Here is a 24028-nt window from a genome sequence, read left to right as displayed (position 1 = left end):
CTCCCCCCCCCAAGGAAAAGGCACTTTCTTGCCCTGCCCGTGGACCAGGAGGTCATGGCGGGCGAGGCCTTTAGCAGCGGGGCCCTTATTTGCGCTGCCAGCCTGACCTTCACCCTCTTACATATAGAGAGGAAAGGAGACACGGAGGTGCAAAGGCTTGCGGGGCAGAAGTAAGCCCCGCTGAGTTCATCAGGGGTGCCAACGTGAATACAGTATGATATTTGGGGGGGGGGAGGCAGGTAAGCCCCGCCCTGCATAGTTGATCACATTGGCAATGCCCATCAACTGGGGGACTGGCCCCCTCAAATGTTTTATTGGGGGGCCTGAAGCAGTGGCGTAGCGGGGGGTGCAGGGGGGGGCCGGGCGCAACATCTTGGGGGGGGCGCGCTCGCACTCGAGTGCTAAAATCCACGGGTTAGGGGGCGCAAATTACTTGCCTTGCCCCGGGTGCTGACAACCCACGCTACGCCACTGAACCTTTCTGTAGTTAAAACAAGGTGCCTTGCGACACGGACAAAATTGCATACTGCAACAAAAATACAGGTTTTTTTGCTCTATAAGACTCACTTTTTTCCCTCCTAAAAAGTAAGGGGAAATGTGTTTGCGTCTTATGGAGCGAATGCAGGCTGTGCAGCTATCCCAGAAGCCAGAACAGCAAGAGGGATTGCTGCTTTCACTGGGCGGCGATCCCTCTTGCTGTTCTGGCTTCTGAGATTCAGAATTTTTTTTTTCTTGTTTTCCTCCTCCAAAAACTAGGTGCGTTTTGTGGTCTGGTGCGTCTTATAGAGCGAAAAATATGGTAGTCGTAAACAATGGATGAAACACATTCAGAAAGCGCACAGCCAAATCAAACAGTTCCCACAATAAATCATAGTAAGTTCTAAAATAAAGACACGAAGAAATTAATACCAGTAACAGCAACAACAGCAACGATTTACAGCCAAGGTGTGGAACCAATGTAGGAACCAGGTTTATTTTGATTATGTAAGGCATGGAGAAAGCAGATACAGAGAGCTCCCCCCCCCCCAATAATGCTAGAACTCATGGACATTCAATGAAGCTCAATGTTGGGAGATTCAGGATAGAGAAAAGGAAGTGCTTCATGCAGCACTTAGTTAAACCGTGGAACTCACTGCCACAAGGTGCAGCAGCGGCCATGGACCTGGATGTGTTTAACAGAGGATTAGACAAATTCATGGATGGCTTTGTCCACTGTTTTTTATTTGTTTGTTTTGTTTATTATTAGATTTATTTATACCCCACCTATTTATATCAAGCCTTTATTCCTGTGCTGGATCCAAGTTAGCTCACAACATCAATTTAAAAAGATAAATCACTAAAATCACGCAGTATATAAGTAACCCTATTAAAAACAGCGCTGCAGAAAACTTTAAACCACTTAAAAGCGCATGCACAGTAAAACACGCACCCACAACAGCCAGGTATGCCAAAAGCCCATTGGCAGAACAACAAAAAAAGGATTTGTCTTGCCCTACTCCTCATCTGAAAAAGGCTCCCAGAGCAGCTTGTATAAGATGTATAAGAGCAAGAATAAGATGTACAGTCAATTAAAACAAGACAGTTCCTGCCCTCAGTTTGCATTCTGAAAGGCACAGCATGAAAAGAAAGAGCGAAGGGGGGATGAAGTTTCTTGGTGGTTTTTGTTATACGGCACCTGATATTTGGAGGCATACATGCACTGTATGAGATATGTTTATTTTGCTCGAATAGCTCTCTGTGAATTTTATTTATTGAATTTGTATATTGCCCTTCGCCGCAAAATCCCAGGGGCGGTTCACAAAACCATTTTCTGCGATCATTTTTCAACACCATCTAAGCTAGCGGCTGTTGCCTTTCCTGGTAAAGAGTTTCAAAATTAAATGGGCTTATTAAGAAATACATTGTGTTAAGAAATACATTGGGGACCAACATTTTGGAGACCGGAATATTCAAAATCCATTAATCGTCAGCAGCAGTGTGATAGATATGCACATTCTTAATGGGGTTTTTTGCACGTATCCTGCTTTCCCCAGGCCCTTGAACACTGTGACCCTCATTTGCTTTTCTCCCTAAGCTTACGGTTACGTAAGAAAGGTGCTGAGTTCCATCCTCCAACCTTGGCTCAGCTGGCTTGTGCTAAAGTTGGAGCGATTAGCGGGAGCTACTCTCCCTCTGCCAGCCTGAGCCTGTTGTTCTTGCATTCTCCCCCCCGCCCAGCAGCAAATCTGAGATCTGACTCCCCACTTTAAGTTGTCTCTATTGTTGGCGCTGTGGGTTAAACCACAGAGCCTAGGACTTGCCGATCAGAAGGTCGGCGGTTCGAATCCCCATGACGGGGTGAGCTCCTGTTGCTTGGTCCCTGCTCCTGCCAACCTAGCAGTTCGAAAGCACGTCAAAGTGCAAGTAGATAAATAGGTACCGCTCCGGCGGGAAGGTAAACGGCGTTTCCGTGCGCTGCTCTGGTTCGCCAGAAGCGGCTTAGTCATGCTGGCCACATGGCCCAGAAGTTGTACGCCGGCTCCCTCGGCCAATAAAACAAGATGAGCGCCGCAACCCCAGAGTCGGCCACGACTGGGCCTAATGGTCAGGGGTCCCTTTACCTATTGCTTCCTGTTCTGAAAGTGGCAGGACTTTGAGCAGGTGGGAGGGGAGAGTGGTTGAAAATAAAAACTTTTAGCATCTATGGAGGATCCCCTTCTCGATGCAGCTAGTTCATGTTGCATTTGAGCATAAGAATGTAATAAACTTTTCAGATGACAACCGAAGAAGAATGGCAACTTAAGTTGACAGAATATGCGCAGCTTGCAGTCTTAATGTATAGAATAAGAGAACAAGAATAGCATAACGTTTGGAGAAGATTGGGAAACGTTTATTGAATATATGGGAAATAATTGTGTCCAGTGGAAAACGCTGGCAGCGTTAAGATAAATTAAAGAGTGTAAATAAGTTTTGATGGATGCAATAATAGAATACTGAATGGTATAGTTGTTGTAAAATATGCAGGGGTTTATGATGTGTAAAATGAACCATTGGAAGAGAAGAAGGGAAGTCATGGATATCTCAAGGATGTAAAAATGAGTACTTTAAATTGTAAAACAGAAAATTTAATTAAAAATGATATACAAAAAAACACACGTTAAGACCAGTCTTACTGCCTCAGGATGGTCCAGCATCATCCGACCATATAATAATAATAATAATAATAATAATAATAATAATAATAATAATAATAATAAATGGTCCAGTCCTCTTCTAAAGCCATCTAGGTTGGTGTCCATCAACACCTCCTGTGGCAATGAGTTCCATAGTTTAACTCTGCACCACATGAAGATCCACAGGACTTATCTGACTGTTCACTCCTCTCTTTCTTTCTCTCTTCCCTGCCCCACACCTGCCCACCGCCCCCCTATAGCGCAATGTCCCTGCTCTTCCCTTGCTCCAAGTCCATTGTCTCCGGCAAGAAGGACAAAAGACACATGGCCGAAGTCAACGCCTCCCCGCTCAAGCACTTCGTCACCGCCAAGAAGAAGATCAATGGCATCTTTGAACAGCTGGCTGCCTACATCCAGGAGAGCTCAGCGTTCCTGGAAGGTAAGGCGGCCTCTTCTGCATGCCGTGTTTTCAAAACAACTTGCCTGCTCGCCACGGGCGACGAGGAATTTGTGTAGGCGAGCGAGCCCAGAATAAATGAGGGCGGCCGGTTTAAATTGGGAACATAAGCTGGTGTGTGCGGAGTCGGTGCTAAAGATAAACCAAGAGTCTAGTCCTCATGGTTCTGAATTTAAACAAAAACCGGGGAAGCTGCCTTATACGGTGTCTACCCTACCTAGGAAGCTTGCCCAGTCTGCGGTTCTCCAAAGTCTTCCTTCTGTTGCTGCTCTCCGTTTAACTGGAGAATGACCTTGCAAGATTCCCCTGGCCTGAAACCTTGGAGAGCTGCTGCCTGTCAGTGTAGACATTACTGAGCTAGATTGACCCAAGGGCAACTGGTATTCAGAAGCGTTGCTGCTTCAAAGCATTGTGGCTCGTAGCCATTGATAGGCCCCAGGATTTGCCAGACTTGGAACACGGTGCCTAATAATAATAATAATAATAATAATTTATTATTTATACCCCACCCATCTGGCTGGGTTTCCCCCAAACACTAAAATACAATAACCTATTAAACATCAAAAGCTTCCCTAAACAGGGCTGCCTTCAGATGTCTTCTAAAAGTTTGGTAGTTATTTTTCTCTTTGACATCTGGTGGGAGGGCGTTCCATAGGGCGGGTGCCACTACCGAGAAGGCCCTCTGCCTGGTTCCCTGTAACTTGGCTTCTCGTAGCGAGGGAACCACCAGAAGGCCCTCGGCACTGGACCTCAGTGTCCGGGCAGAACGATGGAGGTGGAGACGCTCTTTAAGGTATGCTGGACAGAGGCTGTTTAGGGCTTTAAAGGTCAGCACCAACACTTTGAATTGTGCTCGGAAACGTACTGGGAGCCAGTGTAGGTCTTTCAAGACCGGTGTTACGTGGTGTCGGCAGCCGCTCCCAGTCACCAGTCTAGCTGCCGCATTCTGGATTAGTTGTAGTTTCTGGGTCACCTTCAAAGGTAGCCCCACGTAGAGCGCATTGCAGTAGTCCCAGCGGGAGATAACTAGAACACGCACCACACTGGCGAGGCAGTCTGCGAACAGGTAGGGTCTCATCCTGCGTACCAGGTGGAGCTGGTAAACAGCTGCCCTGGACACAGAATTGACCTGCGCCTCCATGGACAGCTGTGAGTCCAAAATGACTCCCAGGCTGCGCACCTGGTCCTTCAGGGGCACAGTTACCCCATTCAGGACCAGGGAGTCCTCCACACCCACCCGCCCCCTGTCCCCCAAAAACAGTACTTCTGTCTTGTCAGGAGTTAACCTCAATCTGTTAGCTGCCATCCATCCTCCAACCGCCTCCAGACACTCACACAGGACCTTCACCACCTTCACTGGTTCCGCTTTGAAAGAGAGGTAGAGCTGGGTATCATCATTCCAACGTTTCTCTTGAAACTAGAACTTGGTTAAGAACCGATGAGGACTAGAACCTTACTTTAGTAAAAGCGTGGCAGCCCTTGTAGATTTGGCTCCCTTTTGGTTTCAGAAACGCACAGGAACGTGGAGCTGGACCCCATCACTACAGAGGAGCAGGTGTTGGAGGTCAAAGGCTACCTGTCCAAGGTGGGCGGCATCAGCCAGGTCTTGGCCCGGCGTCACATGAAGGTGGCCTTTTTCGGACGGTGAGTGAGGCGCCAGGCAAGCGGTCTTGTGCCCAGTGAGGAATTTGGCTGAGGGTGGAGGAAAGCCTGCGGCGGTGGCAGCAGCTCTACAGCATGTCCTTGTCTGCCAGCAAATGCCAGCTTGAGTGAGTCACTATCTCCTTTTACTCTCGGCTGGAAAAAGTTAACACTTCTGAAGCTCAGATCCCTCCTCAGCCATAAAAAGGTGGCAGAGAAGCCTTTTCCCCCACCCCGAGGGCCAAATTCCTTTCTGGACAACTTCCTGAGGGCCACATGCCAGTGTTTTGCAGGGCCAGAGGAAAAAGTGGATAGAGCAGTAACTGGATTTTCGACCTTTGTTTTTATATATACGTGTGTGTATATATAATGTGTATATATAATGTGTATATATGTGTATATATATTGGTGTGTGTACATGTACACACACACACACAAACCGTATTTTTCGCTCTATAAGACGCACTAAACTATAAGACGCACCTAGTTTTTGGAGGAGGAAAACAAGAAGAAAAAAATTCTGAATCTTAGAAGCCAGAACAACAAGAGGGATCGCTGCGCAGCGAAAGCAGCAATCCTTCTTGCTGTTCTGGCTTCTGGGATAGCAGCGCAGCCTGCATTTGCTCCATAAGACGCACACACATTTCCTCTTACTTTTTAGGAGGGAAAAAGTGAGTCTTATAAAGCAAAAAATATGGTGTGTGTGTATATACGTGTGTGTGTGTGTGTGTGTGTGTATATATATATATATATATATATATATAGAGAGAGAGAGAGAGAGAGAGAGAGGACGTGGGTGGCGCTGTGGGTTAAACCACAGAGCCTAGGACTTGCTGATCATGAAGGTCAGTGGTTCGAATCCCCACGACGGGGTGAGCTCCCGTTGCTCGGTCCCTGCTCCTGCCAACCTAGCAGTTTGAAAGCACATCAAAGTGCAAGTAGATAAATAGGTACCGCTCCGGCGGGAAGGTAAACGGCGTTTCCGTGCGGCTTATTCATGCTGGCTGCATGAACCGGGAGCTGTATGCCGGCTCCCTCGGCCAATAACGCGAAATGAGCGTTGCAACCCCAGAGTCGGTCACTACTGGACCTAATGGTCAGGGGGCCCTTTACCTTTATATATATATATATATATATATATATATATATATATATATATATATATATAATGTGTATATATATGTATTTATGTGTATATGTGTGTGTGTGTGTGTACACACACACACACACTTTTTTATTGGTTTTTGCATATATTTTCCAAACAAATCATGTCATCGCATCTTATACATCATTTTGGCTATTTTGGCCTGACACTTCCATCAACCACGTCCAATGATTTTCAAACCTCCTCTTTTAATCCTACATTTATTATCCTAACTATTACTTTTAATAGTCAGTAACTTAAAATCCATTCTCATAAATCTTTTCTGTAATATTTCATATAGTGCTCCTTACAAAACTTCTTGTAGTCCTACCAGCGTAGTCAGTTGATTACAATTGTCTTTCAAATAATTTGCATATTTACACCAATCTTTCAAGAATTTCTGGTCCTGCTGGTTTCAAATTCTCCCTGTCATCTTATCCAATTCTGCATAGTCCATTAATTTCATCTGCTATTCCTCTTTTGTCGGTAATTCTTCTTGCTTCGATTTCTGTGCCAATAATACTCTTGCTGCAGGATTTTCGACCTTTGTTAAGCACCAGTAATAGCATTTTTTTCCAGGGGACGTGAACAAAATGACCCACATTCAATGCTTTGTGTTTCTTTAATTTTCATAGAATTGTAGAGCGCAACCCCTCTGCAATGCTAGCATCTCAACTTGTGGTCTCCCATCCAATTTGAAACCACCCCGGACCCTGCTTAGCTTTGCAAATGTGCTAGCCTTTTTATTTCCTTATTATTTCCTCAGCCACTCTGTGCGGCTTCCAGCACATAATATAAACTTCCTGATACAGGGCTGCCTTCAGACGTCTTCTAAGAGTTGTGTAGTTCTTTTATCTCCCTTATCTCACTCAGTTGTGTTGTTTTTCTTTGTTTCTTCTTGTGTGTTGCTGGAGCAAGCAGATTTTCCTGCTGAAATAAATAAAATGATTTAAAAAACAAAACAAAATCCCCTTCACAACTGAGGAGTTGCGGGCAGAACTATGTGTGTGTTATTTGTGGCTGTGCTGGCATGCAGCCCCAGAGGTTTTACATCTCTTATCTCTGGTCGGGAACAGAGGGTGGCGCTAGGGAGGGAGATGTCATCGCGCCACTCCTTGGTGTGTGGAGTGCCGCAGGGCGCAATCCTCTCCCCGATGCTTTTTAACATCTTTATGCGCCCCCTTGCCCAGATTATCCGGAGCTTTGGGCTGGGCTGTCACCAATATGCTGATGACACTCAGCTCTATCTGTTGATAGATGGCCACACCGACTCGGCCCCGAACACACTGACCAGATGCTTGGAAGCTGTGGCTGGATGGTTTCGTGGGAGCCGATTGAAACTAAATCCTTCGAAGACAGAGGTCCTATGGCTGGGTCGGGATGGCATGGGGATGAGGGACCAACTCCCTTCTCTTGCGGGGGCCCAATTAGTGCCAATGCCTTCCGTTAAGAGTTTGGGTGTAATCCTTGACGCCTCCCTCTCCATGGAGGCTCAGGTTACAACAACAGCCATGCAACTTTTTTCCACCTTTGCCTCATCAAGCAGTTGGTCCCTTACCTTTTCCGCCCCGACCCGGCCACAGTGATCCATTCGATGGTCACCTCCAGGCTTGACTACTGTAATTTGCTCTACGCGGGGCTGCCCTTGAAGCTGACCCAGAAACTCCAGCGGGTGCAGAATGCTGCAGCAAGGCTCCTCACAGGGTCTCTGCCATGGGAGCATATTCACTCAGTGCTTTTCAAGCTGCACTGGCTCCCGGTAGAGTACAGGGTCAGATTTAAGGTGCTGGTTTTGACCTTTAAAGCCCTTCACGGCCTAGGACCCTCGTACCTATGGGACCACCTCTCCTGGTATGCCCCACGGAGGACCTTAAGGTCCATAAATAGCAACACCCTAGAGGTCCCGGGCCCTAAGGAAGTCAGATTAGCCTCAACCAGAGGCAGGGCCTTTTCAACTCTGGCCCCGGCCTGGTGGAACGCTCTGTCTCATGAGACCAGGGCCCTGCAGGATCTGATTTCTTTCTGCAGGGCCTGTAAGACAGAGTTGTTCCACCTGGCCTTTGACTTGGAATCAACTTGATTCCCTCCCTCTCTTTCTTTTTTCCTTTCTCCTCCTGTGATAGAACTCCTATTCAGGGACTTCCCTGGCTTTTTTCTGGCCCATGTAAGACCAGTCTGGATAGTTAGCCTTGGTGAAGACTTGATGTTTTCATCCTCCCCAAAAGTTTTTGATTTGAGTTTCCATTGAAATGAGGCTGTATTTTAATGTTTCAATGTTGTATTTTAATCTTGTTTTTAAGTTGTATTTCAATCAATTTGTTTTTATATCGGGTGTTAGCCGCCCTGAGCCCGGTCTAGGCTGGGGAGGGCGGGGTATAAATTATTATTATTATTATTACTACTACTACTACTACTACTACCACATAGCCCTTTTGTCCAGGCAGGGCAGGTCCCCGCCCCAAGGACCTTACAGATGCATTTGTGTTCTCAGGACGAGCAACGGCAAGAGCACAGTGATCAATGCCATGCTGTGGGACAAGGTCCTTCCCTCGGGCATCGGACACACCACAAACTGCTTCTTGCGCGTGGAGGGGACAGAGGGCCAGGACGCCTTTCTGCTCACTGAGGGGTCTGAGGAGAAGAAAAGCGTCAAGGTGAGGACATCTCCAGTCAGCGGAGGGAGACAGTTTTTGAAAGGGAAGGCGAGGAGCTCTTTCCATATGCTTTTAGTCTACTATTGTTTTAACTTCATGAAAATTTTACATTATTATTGCTGGTTTTTCCTACTGGTGATTTTATAGCTTTTATTTTTTATCTTTTTCTTTTGCAAAGTGCTTCGAGGAGTTTTTTCCTACAGTCAGGAACTGTCTAAATTTTATGAAATAAATAGTTTCTATACCACTTAATAGAGACGCGGGTGGCGCTGTGGTCTAAACCACAGAGCCTAGGGCTTGCCGATCAGAAGGTCGGCGGTTTGAATCCCCGCGACGGTGTGAGCTCCCGTTGTTCGGTCCCTGCTCCTGCGCCCCTAGCAGTTCAAAAGCACCTCAAAGTGCAAGTAGATAAATAGGTACTGCTCCAGCGGGAAGGTAAACGGCGTTTCCGTGCGCTGCTCTGGTTTGCCAGAAGCGGCTTAGTCATGCTAGCCACATGGCCCGGAAGCTGTACGCCGGCTCCCTCGGCCTATAGAGCGAGATGAGCGCCGCAACCCCAGAGTCGGCCACGACTGAACCTAATGGTCAGGGGTCCCTTTACCTTTATACCAATTAATGGTAGAGCAGGCTTCTAAGCCCCTCCCAAAACCACTTCCCACTCAAACCCATAATTTTATTTGATCCTTTTACACGGTTTCGTATGTCTGTGGTATTTTATGCATTGTGACTTGCCTTTGTTTTTATTGATTATCGTTTAGTAGTTCTCTATTGCAACTGATAAGTTTAAGCCGTTTAATTGTTATTTGCTGATATTTAATTTTACCACAAGTTTCTAATGGTTCGTTGAATATGGCTTTGTTTGATATAAGTTGTTTGTTTTTAAGTTACTGTGACTTTTTTTGTACTGGATCAGATTGTTATTATTAATGTTTGACATTTCATTATTATTTTTTATACGGGTTGGAAGCTGCCTCAGGTGGCTGGGGCAACCAAGCCAGATGGGCGGGGTATAAATAAATAATAATTATTATTATTTCTCTCTCTCTATCTGCCAACCCTCTACGTCCAGACGGTCAACCAACTGGCTCACGCGCTCCATCAAGACGAACTCCTGACTGCCGGAGGAATGGTCAGCGTAATGTGGCCGAACTCCAAGTGTCCCCTCCTCAAAGATGACCTGGTTTTGATGGACAGGTGAGAGATCTCCCATTCCCCCATGCCCCTGGGGAACAATCCTCAAACCAGTTGGCTGCTAAGTTGCTGTACGCATGTAGAAGCACGGAAAACGACGGAGGTGTTTTCACAGAAACCCCTCCTGCGCTTCTGGCCTCGTTCCAGCTTCCTGGCTTAGCAGGCATTTAATTTGTAAACTGATGCTATATTCTCCCGGTGAGCTAATTGCAGCGAGCTTAGCCTTTCTCCCTAGGCGATTTGAGATAATGGCTTTAATTCCTTCCCTGCTTCTAAAATCTGCCCCTCTCTTTCTAAAAACAGTTTGGCCCTTTTTAAAAACCTCCTCTCTCCCAGTCCTGAAAACTGGCTGTTAGTTGTTAGCTACTGGTTTCTCAAAGGCATCCGTTTGGCTGAGATGAGAGAGCAGGATGCTATTCTCGATATCTGGTACTCACAGGTAGACTCTGACTGACTATGGAGGCTCGATTGAACTGTATGCATATTAAGAGGCAGGATAAGGTTCTGTCTGTTGCAGGAATTATTTCTGCCCCACAGCTTTCACAAGAAACAGGAAGCAGGACTGGTTAGGCCTTCAGCTCTTCCAAGTTTTTCCTTCTTATTGTTTGCGTGTACCACCTGTGCTCGGGACGCGGGTGGCGCTGTGGGTTAAACCACAGAGCCTAGGACTCGCCGATCCAAAGGTCGGCGGTTCAAATCCCCGCGATGGGGTGAGCTCCCGTTGCTCGGTCCCTGCTTCTGCCAACCTAGCAGTTCGAAAGCACGTCAAAGTGCAAGTAGATAAATAGGTACCGCTCCGGCGGGAAGGTAATCGGCGTTTCCGTGTGCTGCTCTGGTTCGCCAGAAGTGGCTTAGTCATGCTGGCCACATGACCCGGAAGCTGTACGCTGGCTCCCTCGGCCACCAATAAAGCGAGATGAGCGCCGCAACCCCAGAGTCGGCCACGACTGGACCTAATGGTCAGGGGTCCCTTTACCTTTACCACCTGTGCTCAGAAATCTGTATTGGTGTCTGATTTGCTACCAGACTGAGTTCAAGTTTTTACTAATAGCACATAAAACTCTCAACAGTTTTGGTCAGGTTTCCCAGCAATATCGCCTTACCCCCAAATAGGCCAGCTTGACCTCTCTGATCCACAGAACTGCCGCTGCTGCAGGTGCCAAATTATACTCCTTACGCATCTGTAAGAGGTAAATCTTCTAGTGTGGTGGAACCTGCACTTTGGAACTCCCTGCCACTTGACGCCAGGCAGGCGTCCTCACTGTACTCTTTTTGGTGCCTGCTAAAATCATTTGTAGGCCAGCCTTCCCACGTGTGTAGAATGCCAACATGTGTTTTAATCTGGTTTTTTGCCCATGGTTGATTTTCTGAAGGTCTGATTGTTGCTGCTTTTTACAGATGTGTATATATATATATTTGTATACCACTTTGAAGGAGGTTTTTTTTTTGCAATCAAATGGTTTATAAACGTTAGGAAATAAATAGCTTTGAATCAAAGCCCTGCTTTCTCAGTAGTTTGGGGTGGGCTGTTGTGTTGTCGGGCTAAGGCTATTATAACGAGACAGCTGTCGATAACACTTTTCTTCTGCATCTGGCATTCCTCCCCCCACCCCTTGCCTGTCCTATTAGCCCCGGAATCGACGTAACCACTGAATTGGACAGCTGGATTGACAAGTTCTGCTTGGACGCTGACGTCTTTGTCTTGGTGGCAAACTCCGAGTCGACCCTGATGCAGACGGTAACCCTCATCCTTCGGTTAATTGACCTTCTCTTTGCTTTTGGAGGAGACTTTGCCATGCCTCTCAATATCTGTTGGCTGGGAATCATCATAAGCAGGGAGAGTCACCATTGCGTTTGGGTGTTGCTTGCGAGTTTCTTTTTAAAAAATATATATTAAAGACTTTTCATAATACAGAACAAACTAGTCTAAACAAACACATTTAGTTCCATTTATTATTGTATCCCACTTCCTGTTGTATCATCCCGTTTTGATTTCTCGTTACACATCTGTCCAGTAATGTATCTCCAGTTTAATACAGTGGTACCTCGGGTTACATATGCTTCAGGCTACAGACTCCACTAACCCGGAAAGAGTACCTCGGCTTAAGAACTTTGCTTCAGGATGAGAACAGAAATCGTGCTCCGGTGGTGCAGCGGCAGCAGGAGGCCCCATTAGCTAAAGTGGTGCTTCAGGTTAAGAACAGTTTCAGGTTAAGAACGGACCTCCAGAATGAATTAAGTACTTAACCCGAGGTACCACTGTATCCTGTTGCATCCCTCTTGTTTTTTATGATAGTATCCTGATCTCTTGATCTAGGCCAGAGCTTTCCAAACTTTCCATATTGGCAACACGCTTTTCAGACGTGCATCATTTCGCGACACAGTAATTCAGTTTGGCATCGTTTCGCGACACAGTAATTCAGTTTTACTAGCAAACTGGAAGTTAAATTAACCCCTTTCCAGCCCCGGGAGGAGCATTTGTGCAACACATCTACACACTGTAGCCGACACACAGTTTGGAAAATTTTGCCCTCAGCCCTTTCATTTTTCCAGTCTTTTTCCAGAGGCAATACCATAGCTTTAAGAGCAATGTTCTTTGAGTCCACTCCAGATTTTTAAACAGAGTCCTTTCTTTCTGCTTAAGCTAAAGAAAGTCCAGCACCGAAATCCCAAACCCTTTCCCCCCTTTTCTGGCCCCATATCCAAATGTAATCACCATTGGTAATCTTACCTTCTCCTTCTCCAAATCATTGTATGGAGATTAGGCCTGGATTTTGTATCAGTGCATTGCCCAGGACTGGTATGAGGGCCAGACTGTGACGGCGGCTTCACTGGGCAGTATTATCGCGGGTGAAACCGTCGCAGCAGCTGCTGGAGTGACCAAACTGCTTTGCATGCACCCAAGTCTCTGGGTTCTGCTGCATGTTGGTTGCCAAACTGTGTGTGTGTATATACAGTGGAACCTTGGTTCCCAAATGGCTTAGTTGCCGAACAAATCGGCTCCCAAACGCTGCAAACCCGGAAGTACCGTATTTTTCGCTCTATAAGACGCACCAGACCACAAGACGCACCTAGTTTTTGGAGGAGGAAAACAAGAAAAAAAATATTCTGAATCCCAGAAGCCAGAACAGCAAGAGGGATCGCTGCGCAGTGAAAGCAGTAATCCCTCTTGCTGTTCTGGCTTCTGGGATAGCTGTGCAGCCTGCATTCGCTCCATAAGACGCACACACATTTCCCCTTACTTTTTAGGAGGGAAAAAGTGAGTCTTATAGAGAAAAAAATAAGGTAAGTGTTCCGGTCTGCGAATGTTTTTCGGAAGCCGAACATCCGACGGTTTCAGGAGTCGAACAGACTCCCGGAACAGATTACTGTATTTGTCGCTCTATGAGATGCGCTTTTTCCCTGCTAAAAAGTATGGGGAAGTGTGTGTGCATCTTATGGAGCAAATGCAGGCTGCGCCGCTATCCCAGAAGCCAGAACAGCGAGAGGGAGCGCCTCCCTCTTGCTGTTCTAGCTTCTGGCTTAGCCGCAAGAAGCCTCTTCAGGGCACGAGGAGCCTTCATCCCACAGCCCTGAGGAGGCTTTGCGCGGCTATCCCAGAAGCCAGAACAGCGAGAGGGATCGCTGCGCAGCGCTCCTCCTCGCTATTCTAGCTTCTGGCTTAGCCGCTCTGTCCCTTCCCCCACCTCCCGCAAAAGCCCCCAAGAGCCGCGGAGGGGGCTTTTCCTTGGGGAAAAGCCTGCAAGCGCTGCACACATGCTCCACGCGGCTCACGAAAGGGAGCACTGAGCAGAGCCTGGGATGCATACAGGCTCTGCTCAGTGCTCCCTTTAAAGAATATTTTTTCCCTCGCATTCCCCCTCTAAAAACTAGGTGTGTCTTATGGTCAGGTGCGTCTTATGGAGTGAAAAATACGGTGAGTTTGAGAACCAAGCTACCACTGTAGAGGATGTTTTTGAGTGATGTGAAAGGGCAACTCTGGAGTGGGGAGGCCAAGGGGGTGCAGGCCTGGGCCCAGTGGCACCCAGCCACACACGCCCGATTCTCTGACTTCGGCCCTCCTTTTCCAGGAGAAGCAGTTCTTCCACAAAGTCAACACCCGGTTGTCGCGGCCCAACATTTTCATCCTGAACAACCGCTGGGATGCCTCCGCCTCCGAACCGGAGTATATGGAAGAGGTGAGTGTTTTCGGCAGAAGCCGCGAAAGGCGTTTGGGAAGGGGGGGTTCCGCCGTTCCTCACGCGAACCCCGTTTCCCCCTTCCAGGTCCGGCGCCAACATATGGAACGCTGCACCAGCTTCCTGGTGGATGAGCTGGGCGTGGTGGATCGGGCCCAGGCCGGCGACCGCATCTTCTTCGTCTCCGCCAAAGAGGTGCTGAGCGCCCGAATCCAGAAGGCGCAAGGGATGCCTGAAGGAGGTAAGTGGGTGGGACCCCACTTCCCAGAGCGGGAAGTCTCCACTGGGCGACGCTGGGACACGACAGTCGCCGTCTGTCGGCCTAGTCTACCTCACAGGGTTGTTGTGTAGCTAGATTGGGGAGTGGGCCTAAGAACAGGCTTTTTTTTTATGAAAGAAGGGAATGTGTATTAAAGGTATAAATATGGATGATTGTCAGAGACGCTGAAGGAAGTCTAAAACAGATATGATTTGTTGTAATTCGGGATGAAATGTATAATTTGATGGAAACTAATAAAACTTATTATAAAAAAAAAAAAGAACAGGCTTTTTCTGTAGTGGCTCGCCGTTTGTGGAGTGCTCTCAGCAGGGAGGTTTGCCTGGTGCCTTCATATATTTTTATAGGCGCCAGGCAAAAATTTTCCTCTTCAATCCATCCCGCTGGCTGTCTTGGCTTCTGCCATAGCTGTGCAACCTCTCCAGCCGGGAGCTAAACCTCTCCAGCGCAGCTAAAGAAGCGTGGCTAAAGAAGCCAAGGCAGCAAGCGCGATCCATCCCGCTCGCTGCCTTGGCTTCCTCTTTAGCCTTGCGCAGCCTCCCCCGGCTGGAGAGGCTGCGCACAGCTATGGCAATTCCCACGAAAGCCCACAGGAGCCGTGCACCCTTTAAGGAGCGCGCGGCTCCTGCGGGCTTTTCTACGAGGAGGGAGAAGGGACTGACTGGCCGTGTCAGTCCCTTCTCCCTCCTGGGGAAAAGCCCGCAAGAGCCGCGCGAAGCTCTTGGGGGCTTTTCCTGCCTGCCTCCCCCCTGCATTCGCTCCATAGGACTCACAGACTTTCCCCCTTAGTTTTTAAGAGGGAAAAAGTGCGTCCTATGGAGCGAAAAATACGTTATTTTTCTTTTCTTTTTTGATTTGATTATATACTTGTGTTTTATCTTGTATTTTATTCTGTGAACCTCCCTGAGATTTTTTGATGAAGGGCCATATATCAATCTAAAATAAAAGTGGTACCTTGGTTTTCGAACGTCTCAGAAGCCGAACATTTCAGTTTTCGAACGCCGAAAACCCGGAAGTAAATGCTTCCGTTTTCGAACATGCCTCAGTTTTCAAATGTTTTGGAAGTTGAACGGCCTTCCGGAACAGATTATGTTCGAAAACCGAGGTACCACTGTGCATACATACAAACAAACATGCATACATACCACATTGGGCTTCTTGGAGGAAAGGCGGGATAGAAATAAAATACTGTAACTCCTTCTAATAACAAACTCAGGCGCTGAGTGCCAACAAGATTTCAGCACCAACGGGGCCAGCTTTTCATTTTATTTATTCCTGAAAACATTTGCATACTGCTGTATCATAAATATCTTAAAAGGTTTGCAGCAATAAAAACAGAAAACTATTAAAAAGTTAAAAGCAGACATCAGTTAATCATTGCGGGAGAGTGCATCCTTAATTGCCCGCATAGGCCTGGCGGAATAGGAAGGTTTTTGGCAAGCATTTAAAAGTCAGCACAGAAGGCACCCGCTGAATCTCCAGTGGCAGAGAGATCTGCTGGACCAGGCTGACGACACTAAAGACCCGATTTCTCGTTGTTGTCAAATGAGCTTCACCAACTTGAGAAAAGTTGGTGAGGATGTTTTGAGGTTCTTAGGGAAGACAGGTGCCACCAAAAAGACCCTGTTTTCGTGTGAGATGGGATCAGAAGCAGGGACTCCCTTGCTGATTTTAATTGGGGGGGGGTAGGAATATCTTGACCATTTCAAGTGGATTTTTATGCTTTTTCCCTCCTAGGCGGGGCACTGGCGGAAGGGTTCCAAGTGAGGATGTTTGAGTTCCAGAACTTTGAGAGGAGATTTGAGGCAAGTCTTGATTTTGTCTGCTGAGCTCATCCCATATACCAACACCCCAGGGGCATAGCATATGTGCTCTGCAAGTGAAAGAACTTCCAGTTTTGTTCCTCAGCTTCTCCATTTATAGTAAGGCCTGAGCGCACATGATGGGAGCGGTTTCTCAGAGGCTCCTGCTGCCTGCCTGAGCCGGTAATATTGGGGTAGATGAGCCAAAAGCCTGAAGGCAGCTCCTTACGCCCATGGACAGTGTGGATTAATAACCTCCATTTCTCAAAACTCTGTGCAATGGATTTTAATTGTCCCTTACTTGCCTGAGCAAATTACTCTCCCCTTTTATAGTTTTCCCTCAAATCGGTCTATGCCATCCTCCCTACAACCTGGGACCCTCTGGATTTTTTTGGACTACAATTCCCATCATCCGCAGCCAGTGCTGGCAGCGGATGGTGGGAGTTGTAGTCCAAAACATCTGGAAGGCCCCTGGTTGAGGAAAGACTGGTTTCTTCCTATTCTTCCCTCCTCCCTTGAGCTAAGAAATAATGGAAACTTCCCCGCTCCCAGAAATTTGACACCAGGATAGTTATTGCATTGGTGTTGTGGGACGCGGGTGGTGCTGTGGGTTAAACCACAGAGCCTAGGACTTGCCAATCAGAAGGTTGGCGGTTCGAATCCCCACGACGGGGTGAGTTCCCGTTGCTCAGTCCCTGCTCCTGCCAACCTAGCAGTTCGAAAGCACCTCAAAGTGCAAGTAGATAAATAGGTACCGCTCCAGCGGGAAGGTAAACGATGTTTCCGTGCGCTGCTCTGGTTCGCCAGAAGCGGCTTAGTCATGTTGGCAACATGACCCGGAAGCTGTACGCCGGCTCCCTCGGCCAATAAAGCGAGATGAGCACCGCAACCCCAGAGTCGGTCACGACTGGACCTAATAGTCAGGGGTCCCTTTACCTTTACCTTTTGTCTGAGTAAATAACCCACAATCTTTGTTTTGTGAATAGTGCAAATTTTTTTTGAACTAGGTTATAGAGAAATCCCAAGAAACCCAATTTTCGGTTAAAATAAAATGAAGTTCAATGAGACGTGGTTTCCTTTCCTTTCTTATATTAATGAGCAGAGTGGTCAATTTTCCCCTACCCGCCACTCAGACATGCCTCTGGGGAGGCAGTGTTTGACAGTAAAATCACAAGTTTGGGTAAGGAAGACCCTTGGTATACAGACCATTGGAAATGAAGATGTACTGCTGGGCAAATATTCACTGTTTACATTGTTGTATTTGGGGGGGGGGGGATTGAGGAGAAAATCAAGTCGCTGGTCCTCAAGGTGGCAAAGTTAGGACTGAAAGTGGATCACCAAACGCCAGGGTTACGTAACCCCCTTGAGATTGCCAGAAGCAAATAACCTGCCGTATGTAAAACCCGCTTGATTTTTAATCTGTAAAATGCAGGTTGCTGAGCTGAACTTCCTGTTCCCTTTGCTTATGCAGGAATGCATCTCTCAGTCGGCGGTGAAGACCAAGTTTGAGCAGCACACGGTCAGAGCCAAGCAGATCGCGGAAGAGGTCCGCCACATCATGGACTCGGTGCATGTGGCTGCCCAGGAACAGAGGTGAGCAGCTGCAGAACAGCAGGAGATGGTCAGACGCGTTGCTTTCTTCTGAAAGTAGACGTGAAACGTAGTCACCGTGGCTAGTTGTAGCCACTGATAAGTCTCCTCCTGATTCACTGGTCCAAAGAAGTTTGATTCAGAGGTGGTTGAAAGTGAGCCAGGTGGCTTTTAATCTCTTTGAGAGAATATACAAAGTCACAGGTTAAGGGAGGATGTATGCAGTAACAGCTCTTTGGCTCAGACTTCCAGCCCAGGATGCAGAATGTAAAGTAAAGTAAAGTAAAGTAAAGTAAAGTAAAGTAAAGTAAAGTGGTACCTCGGGTTAAGTACTTCATTCGTTCCGGAGGTCCGTTCTTAACCTGAAACTGTTCTTAACCTGAAGCACCACTTTAGCTAATGGGGCCTCCTGCTGCCGCTGCACCGCCAGAGCACGATTTCTGTTCTCATCCTGGAGCAAAGTTCTTAACCTGAAGCACTATTTCTGGGTTAGCGGAGTCTGTAACCTGAAGCGTATGTAACCCAAGGTGCCACTCTAAAATAAAGTAATATAATATAATATAATATAATATAATATAATATAATATAATATAATATAATATGCTTGCACCCACGCACTTGTTAAGTGAAATGAAATGGATTGTCCCAATGGAAAACATTTGCTGCTGAAGGGTGGATCGGAGTGAAGAGGCCTGCTTGCCGCTAAGGGGCTGATCGAGGTGGCAAGATCTGCTAACACGAAGGGGCTGATTCAGGGGGAGGTCTGTTGCCGCTAAGGGGCTAATCAGGGGCAGGGGGCTGCTGCTGCAAAAGGGCTGATCAGGAGAAGACTTGCAATCTCTTTTGCTCTATGTCCTTGTGCATACAGAACTGCGAAAAACCCACTGGCCTGGTTGCATAGCTCTGTTCAGTATTGTGTTGTTGTTGTTTAGTCGTTTATTCATGTCCGACTCCTCATGACCCCCCTGGACCAGAGCATGCCAGGCACTTCTGTCTTCCACTACCTCCCGCAGTTTGGTCAAACTCATGCTGGTAGCTTCGAGAACACTGTCCAACCATCTCTGTCGTCCCCTTCTCCTTGTGCCCTCCATCTTTCCCAACATCAGGGTCTTTTCCAGGGAGTCTTCTCTTCTCATGAGGTGGCCAAAGTACTGGAGCCTCAGCTTCAGGATCTGTCCTTCCAGTGAGCGCTCAGGGCTGATTTCCTTCAGAATGGAGAGGTTTGATCTTCTTGCAGTCCATGGGACTCTCAAGAGTCTCCTCCAGCACCATAATTCAAAAGCATCAATTCTTCAGCGATCAGCCTTCTTTATGGTCCAGCTCTCACTTCCATACATCACTACTGGGAAAACCATAGCTTTAACTATACGGACTTTTGTTGGCAAGGTGATGTCTCTGCAGAGACATCACCTGTTCAGTATTAGGTGCTCATATTTCCTCTTCCTCGCCTGGGCTAGCCAGTCCTCATTCTCCTTCCTGCTGGGAAAGGAAGTCTCCCAGAAACCACCAGCCGATCTCCTGACCTTCCCTTTAGTACAAGAAAATGCATTATTTGTTTTTCTTCTTTCCCACCACCCAACACATGCCTTGTTCCATCTCCCAGGATTTACTGCCTAGAGATGCGAGAGGACCGCCAGGAGCGCCTGGGTTTCATCGACAAGCAGCTGGACCTGCTCACTCAAAACTACAAGCTGAAGATCAAGCAGATCACAGAAGAGGTGGAGCGGCAGGTGAGGGCATCGCTGCTGTCTGGGCTGGGCTTCGGGCAAAGGCCCAGGGTGCTGCTCAGCAGAGCCAGTGGCCAGGGCCTTTTCGGTTGTGGCGCCCTGCCTCTTCGGAATCCCCTCTACTCTTAACACAGGGCTGTGCTCCCAGGGACTGATGGGAGTTGCAGTTCAAAGTCTCCAGAGGCTGCTCTGATCATGTTCCAGATACGCTTCTTTATAGATTTAAATTTTTGAGAATGGAGGTTATAGACCTGCATAGGCAGAACACAAAATCGTAGAGCTTAAGGGGACGTGTAGGGTCATCTAGTCCAATCCCCTGTGATGCAGGAAAACTGCAAAATCCTCCTCTTATCGGAGTGATCCAAGTCAGGAACCGTGCAGAGCAATCCAGTTTCCCAGGTTTCAACATCCTGTGGCCGCTAAGAATGTTGAGTCTTCATTGGGCATTTGGAAGACTATTGGTAAAACCTATTTGGTGTTTCGCATCTTTCTGACTAGTTGCAGGACCTTAGCCAGACCTAGCAGAGTAAACGCAGAATCCACGGAAGCAATTGGCAACTTGGCTGCAGACAGGATAGACGAAGGAGGAACCAGGAACTTGTAGTTAGGTGTTTATTATATACAGTGGACTATTTACAGAACAGAACACGGATCTTTTGCTAGCTCTCTCTGACACGACTCACAACACCTACACTGACACACAGAACTCTGAACCACTGAACTTCTGAACTAGCACATTCCAGTTAATAGACCATTAATTATCACTCCCTTGAGAGAGCTTGACCAATCAGGGAGCTGTCTCCATGCCTTCGTTATCACCAGGCAGACTTACAGTGGTGCCTCGCAAGACGAAAAGAATCCGTTCCGCGAGTCTCTTCGTCTTGCGGTTTTTTCGTCTTGTGAAGCAAGCCCATTAGCGGATTAGCGCTATTAGCGGGTTTAGCGGATCAGCTGGTAAGCGGCTTAGCGGATCAGCTGTTAAGCGGCTTAGCGGATCAGCTGTTAAGCGGCTTAGCGGATCAGCTGATAAGCGGCTTAGCGGATCAGCTGATAAGCGGCTTAGCGGATCAGCTGATAAGCGGCTTAGCGGATCAGCTGATAAGCGGCTTAGCGGATCAGCTGATAAGCGGCTTAGCGGATCAGCTGATAAGCGGCTTAGCGGCTTGGGGAAAGGGGGGGGGAGGAAAAAACCCCCGCAGGAACTCGCAAGACATTTTCGTCTTGCGAAGGAAGCCCGTAGGAAATTCGTTTTGTGAAGCACCTCCAAAACGGAAAACCCTTTCGTCTAGCGGGTTTTCCGTCTTGCGAGGCATTCGTCTTGCGGGGCACCACTGTACTCCTTCAGATTGCCTTCTGGCTGGCTGCCAAACCTTAATTGACTCTGTGTGAGTAGCTGCACATACACAGTTTCCCAACAAATACTTTGGGGGTTTACCCAGCAGGGCTGATTCCTCTCTCCTGTTTTCCAAGTGGCCCTGATTTTGACTCCCATTTTCTGTTGCCCAACCCCCCAACCTTCATTTCTTATTGGAGTGATTCCTTTGTGCAAAACCACACATCCTTCAATTTGCACCCATTCTGCTTTTCCTTCAGCGGGGGGCAGAGGTTTGGTACGCACACACACATACACATACACACACACACACACACACACACACACACACACTCATGTGCTTCGGGCACAGAGGGAGGCCCTGATCCTCTGCGCTTTGCCTTAGTCACCTGCCATAACGCAGTTGTACCTTCCAGGTCTCCAACGCGATGGCGGAAGAGATCAGACGCCTCTCTGTGTTGGTGGACGACTTCCAGCTAGATTTTCACCCGTCTCCCGTAGTCATTAAAGTTTATAAGAATGTGAGTTGCAGCAATTATTATCTGTTGTTGTTTTTACCTGTTGCTTATAAGCGCACAAGGAGTAGCTCAGAAGTTGTTACTGGGGTGGCTTGTAGCTCAGTGGTAGATTCCCCCCCCCCAAAGAATCCTGGGAACTGGGAGTTGTAGCTCTGCTAGGGGGTGGACTACAGTTCCCAGGACTAGACCTGGGAGACCAGGGTTCATTTCCCCAATCGGCCATGAATCTCCCTGGGATACCTACCTCACAAGGTCGTCGTAAGTGAGGAAGAGGGAAGAGCGATGTGCTCCAACGTGAGCTACTCAGAGGGAAAAGGCGGGATATCAATGCAAAATAAGGAGAGGGGGTACTTCATGTAAGAAGGGCCATGCAAAAAGCAGCCTTGAGCTCTACCTCTCTTCCCCTGCCCCCCAGGAACTCCACCGGCACATTGAGGAGGGTCTCGGCCGGAATATGTCTGACCGCTGCTCCAGCTCCATCACGACGTCCCTGCAGACGATGCAGCAGGAGATGATTGGTTAGTGAAAAGGGAGCAGCTCTCCTGTGCTGCTTGGGAATTAAGTACCTGTACCTGAGCCAGATGTTTGGAGATCTAGGCTGCTTCAGAGACACTCCCTTTTCTGTTTCCTCACTTGTGGCGCTGTGGGTTAAACCACAGAGCCTAAGACTTGCCAGTCAGAAGGTCGCGGTTCGAATCCCCGCGACGGGGTGAGCTCCCGTTGCTCGGTCCCTGCTCCTGCCAGCCTAGCATTTCGGAAGCACCTCAAAGTGCAAGTAGATCAATAGGTACCACTCCAGCGGGAAGGTAAACGGCGTTTCCGTGCACTGCTCTGGTTCGCCAGAAGCGGCTTAGTCATGCTGGCCACATGACCCGGGAGATGTATGCCGGCCAATAAAGCGAGATGAGCGCCACAACCCCAGAGTCGCCCACGACTGGACCTAATGGTCAGGGGTCCCTTTACCTTTACCTGAGCCAGATGTTTGGAGATCTTGACTGCTTCAGAGACACTCCCTTTTCTGTTTTCTCGCTTGTAAAGCAGAGGTAGGGAACCTGCAACTGGACCACAGCTTTGGTCACCCCAGGCCATGGGCTGTAAGTGGCTGGGGCTGATGGGAGTTGGAGTCCAGCAATATCCACAGGGTGCCTTCACTTGCCTGGACCATCACTTGCCTTTACTGCCCCAGAGCCATTTTTAATGCAGGGCCATGGACCAAGGGCTATGCCGGTTGAAGTCCAGCAACATCTGGACGACCGCAGGTTCCCCATCCCTGAACTAGGCCGTCACTTGCCCTCACTGCCCCTAGCTGCCTTCAGTGCAGAGACAGGGACCATCAGTCAGGTTGGCAGGGGCTGGCAGAAACCAGCCTAGCAACAGGGTTCCTATCCCCTGTGCATCAGATACGTTGGTCCGTGAATTGGGGCTTGTTCTAATAGCAGGTTCTGTTGTCTCTTTGCTCCCCCGTGAAGACGGCTTAAAGCCCCTCCTGCCAGCCTCTCTGAGAAGCCAGATAGACAAGCTCATTCCCCGGCAGTGCTTCGCGATGAGCTACGACCTCAACTGCGACAAGCTCTGCGCCGACTTCCAGGAGGATATCCAGTTCCACTTCTCTCTCGGCTGGACGATGCTCGTGAACAGGTTCCTGGGACCCAAGAACACCCGGCGGGCCTTGATGGGCTACAATGACCAGGTGAGAAGAGCCTTTTGGCTACCCTCCAGCACCCTGCTTCACCCAGTAGGTGCTCCTGAAAAGCCCCCCTCCCCAAGCAGCTTCCTCTCCTCTCCTTTGGTCGTGGCAGAGAAATAGAGCATCTGCCTTGGACGCGGAAGGTCTTGGGTTTGATACCCAGGTAGAGCCAGAAAGCTGGTATTATCAGGGGGCTCCCAGTGTGGCTCAGTAATAATAATTTTATTGTTTATATACCCGGACACTGAGGTCCAGCGCCGAAGGCCTTCTGGCGGTTCCCCCACTGCGAGAAGCCAAGTTACAGGGAACCAGGCAGAGGGCCTTCTCGGTAGTGGCACCCGCCCTGTGGAACGCCCTCCCATCAGATGTCAAAGAGAACAACAACTACCAGACTTTTAGAAGACATCTGAAGGCGCAGCCCTGTTTAGGGAAGCTTTTAATGTTTAATAGACTATTGTATTTTAATATTCTGTTAGAAGCCGCCCAGAGTGGCTGGGGAAACCCAGCCAGATGGGCAGGGTATAAATAATAAAAAATTATTATTATTGTTATTATTATTGTTATTATTATTAATAATAATAATACTCCACTCTTCTGGCTAGGTTTCCCCAGCCACTCTGGGCGGCTTCCAGAACATCTAAAAACATAATAAAACGTCAAACATTAAAAACCTCCCG

General features: G+C 48.1%; 1 protein-coding gene across 1 annotated transcript in view; it reads left to right on the top strand.

The window, feature by feature from the left end:
• The window catches only part of MFN2 (mitofusin 2), a 39543-nt gene that overhangs the window by 7404 nt on the left and 8111 nt on the right, over positions 1 to 24028 (top strand). Inside the window, exons 3-15 of the mRNA XM_053401033.1 lie at positions 3413 to 3591; positions 5118 to 5253; positions 8886 to 9048; positions 10118 to 10242; positions 11869 to 11977; positions 14310 to 14417; positions 14505 to 14658; positions 16432 to 16499; positions 17968 to 18089; positions 19690 to 19816; positions 21563 to 21667; positions 22080 to 22182; positions 23134 to 23354. Coding sequence (XP_053257008.1) covers positions 3417 to 3591; positions 5118 to 5253; positions 8886 to 9048; positions 10118 to 10242; positions 11869 to 11977; positions 14310 to 14417; positions 14505 to 14658; positions 16432 to 16499; positions 17968 to 18089; positions 19690 to 19816; positions 21563 to 21667; positions 22080 to 22182; positions 23134 to 23354 — 1716 coding nt within the window. The 5' untranslated portion in view covers positions 3413 to 3416. The remainder of the gene's footprint in view (positions 1 to 3412; positions 3592 to 5117; positions 5254 to 8885; positions 9049 to 10117; positions 10243 to 11868; positions 11978 to 14309; positions 14418 to 14504; positions 14659 to 16431; positions 16500 to 17967; positions 18090 to 19689; positions 19817 to 21562; positions 21668 to 22079; positions 22183 to 23133; positions 23355 to 24028) is intronic.

This window comes from Podarcis raffonei, chromosome 8 (genome assembly GCF_027172205.1).
Source record: "Podarcis raffonei isolate rPodRaf1 chromosome 8, rPodRaf1.pri, whole genome shotgun sequence".
NCBI lineage: Eukaryota > Metazoa > Chordata > Lepidosauria > Squamata > Lacertidae > Podarcis > Podarcis raffonei.
Note: the sequence above shows the minus strand (reverse complement) of the source record. Positions and strands in the feature narration are given on the sequence as shown.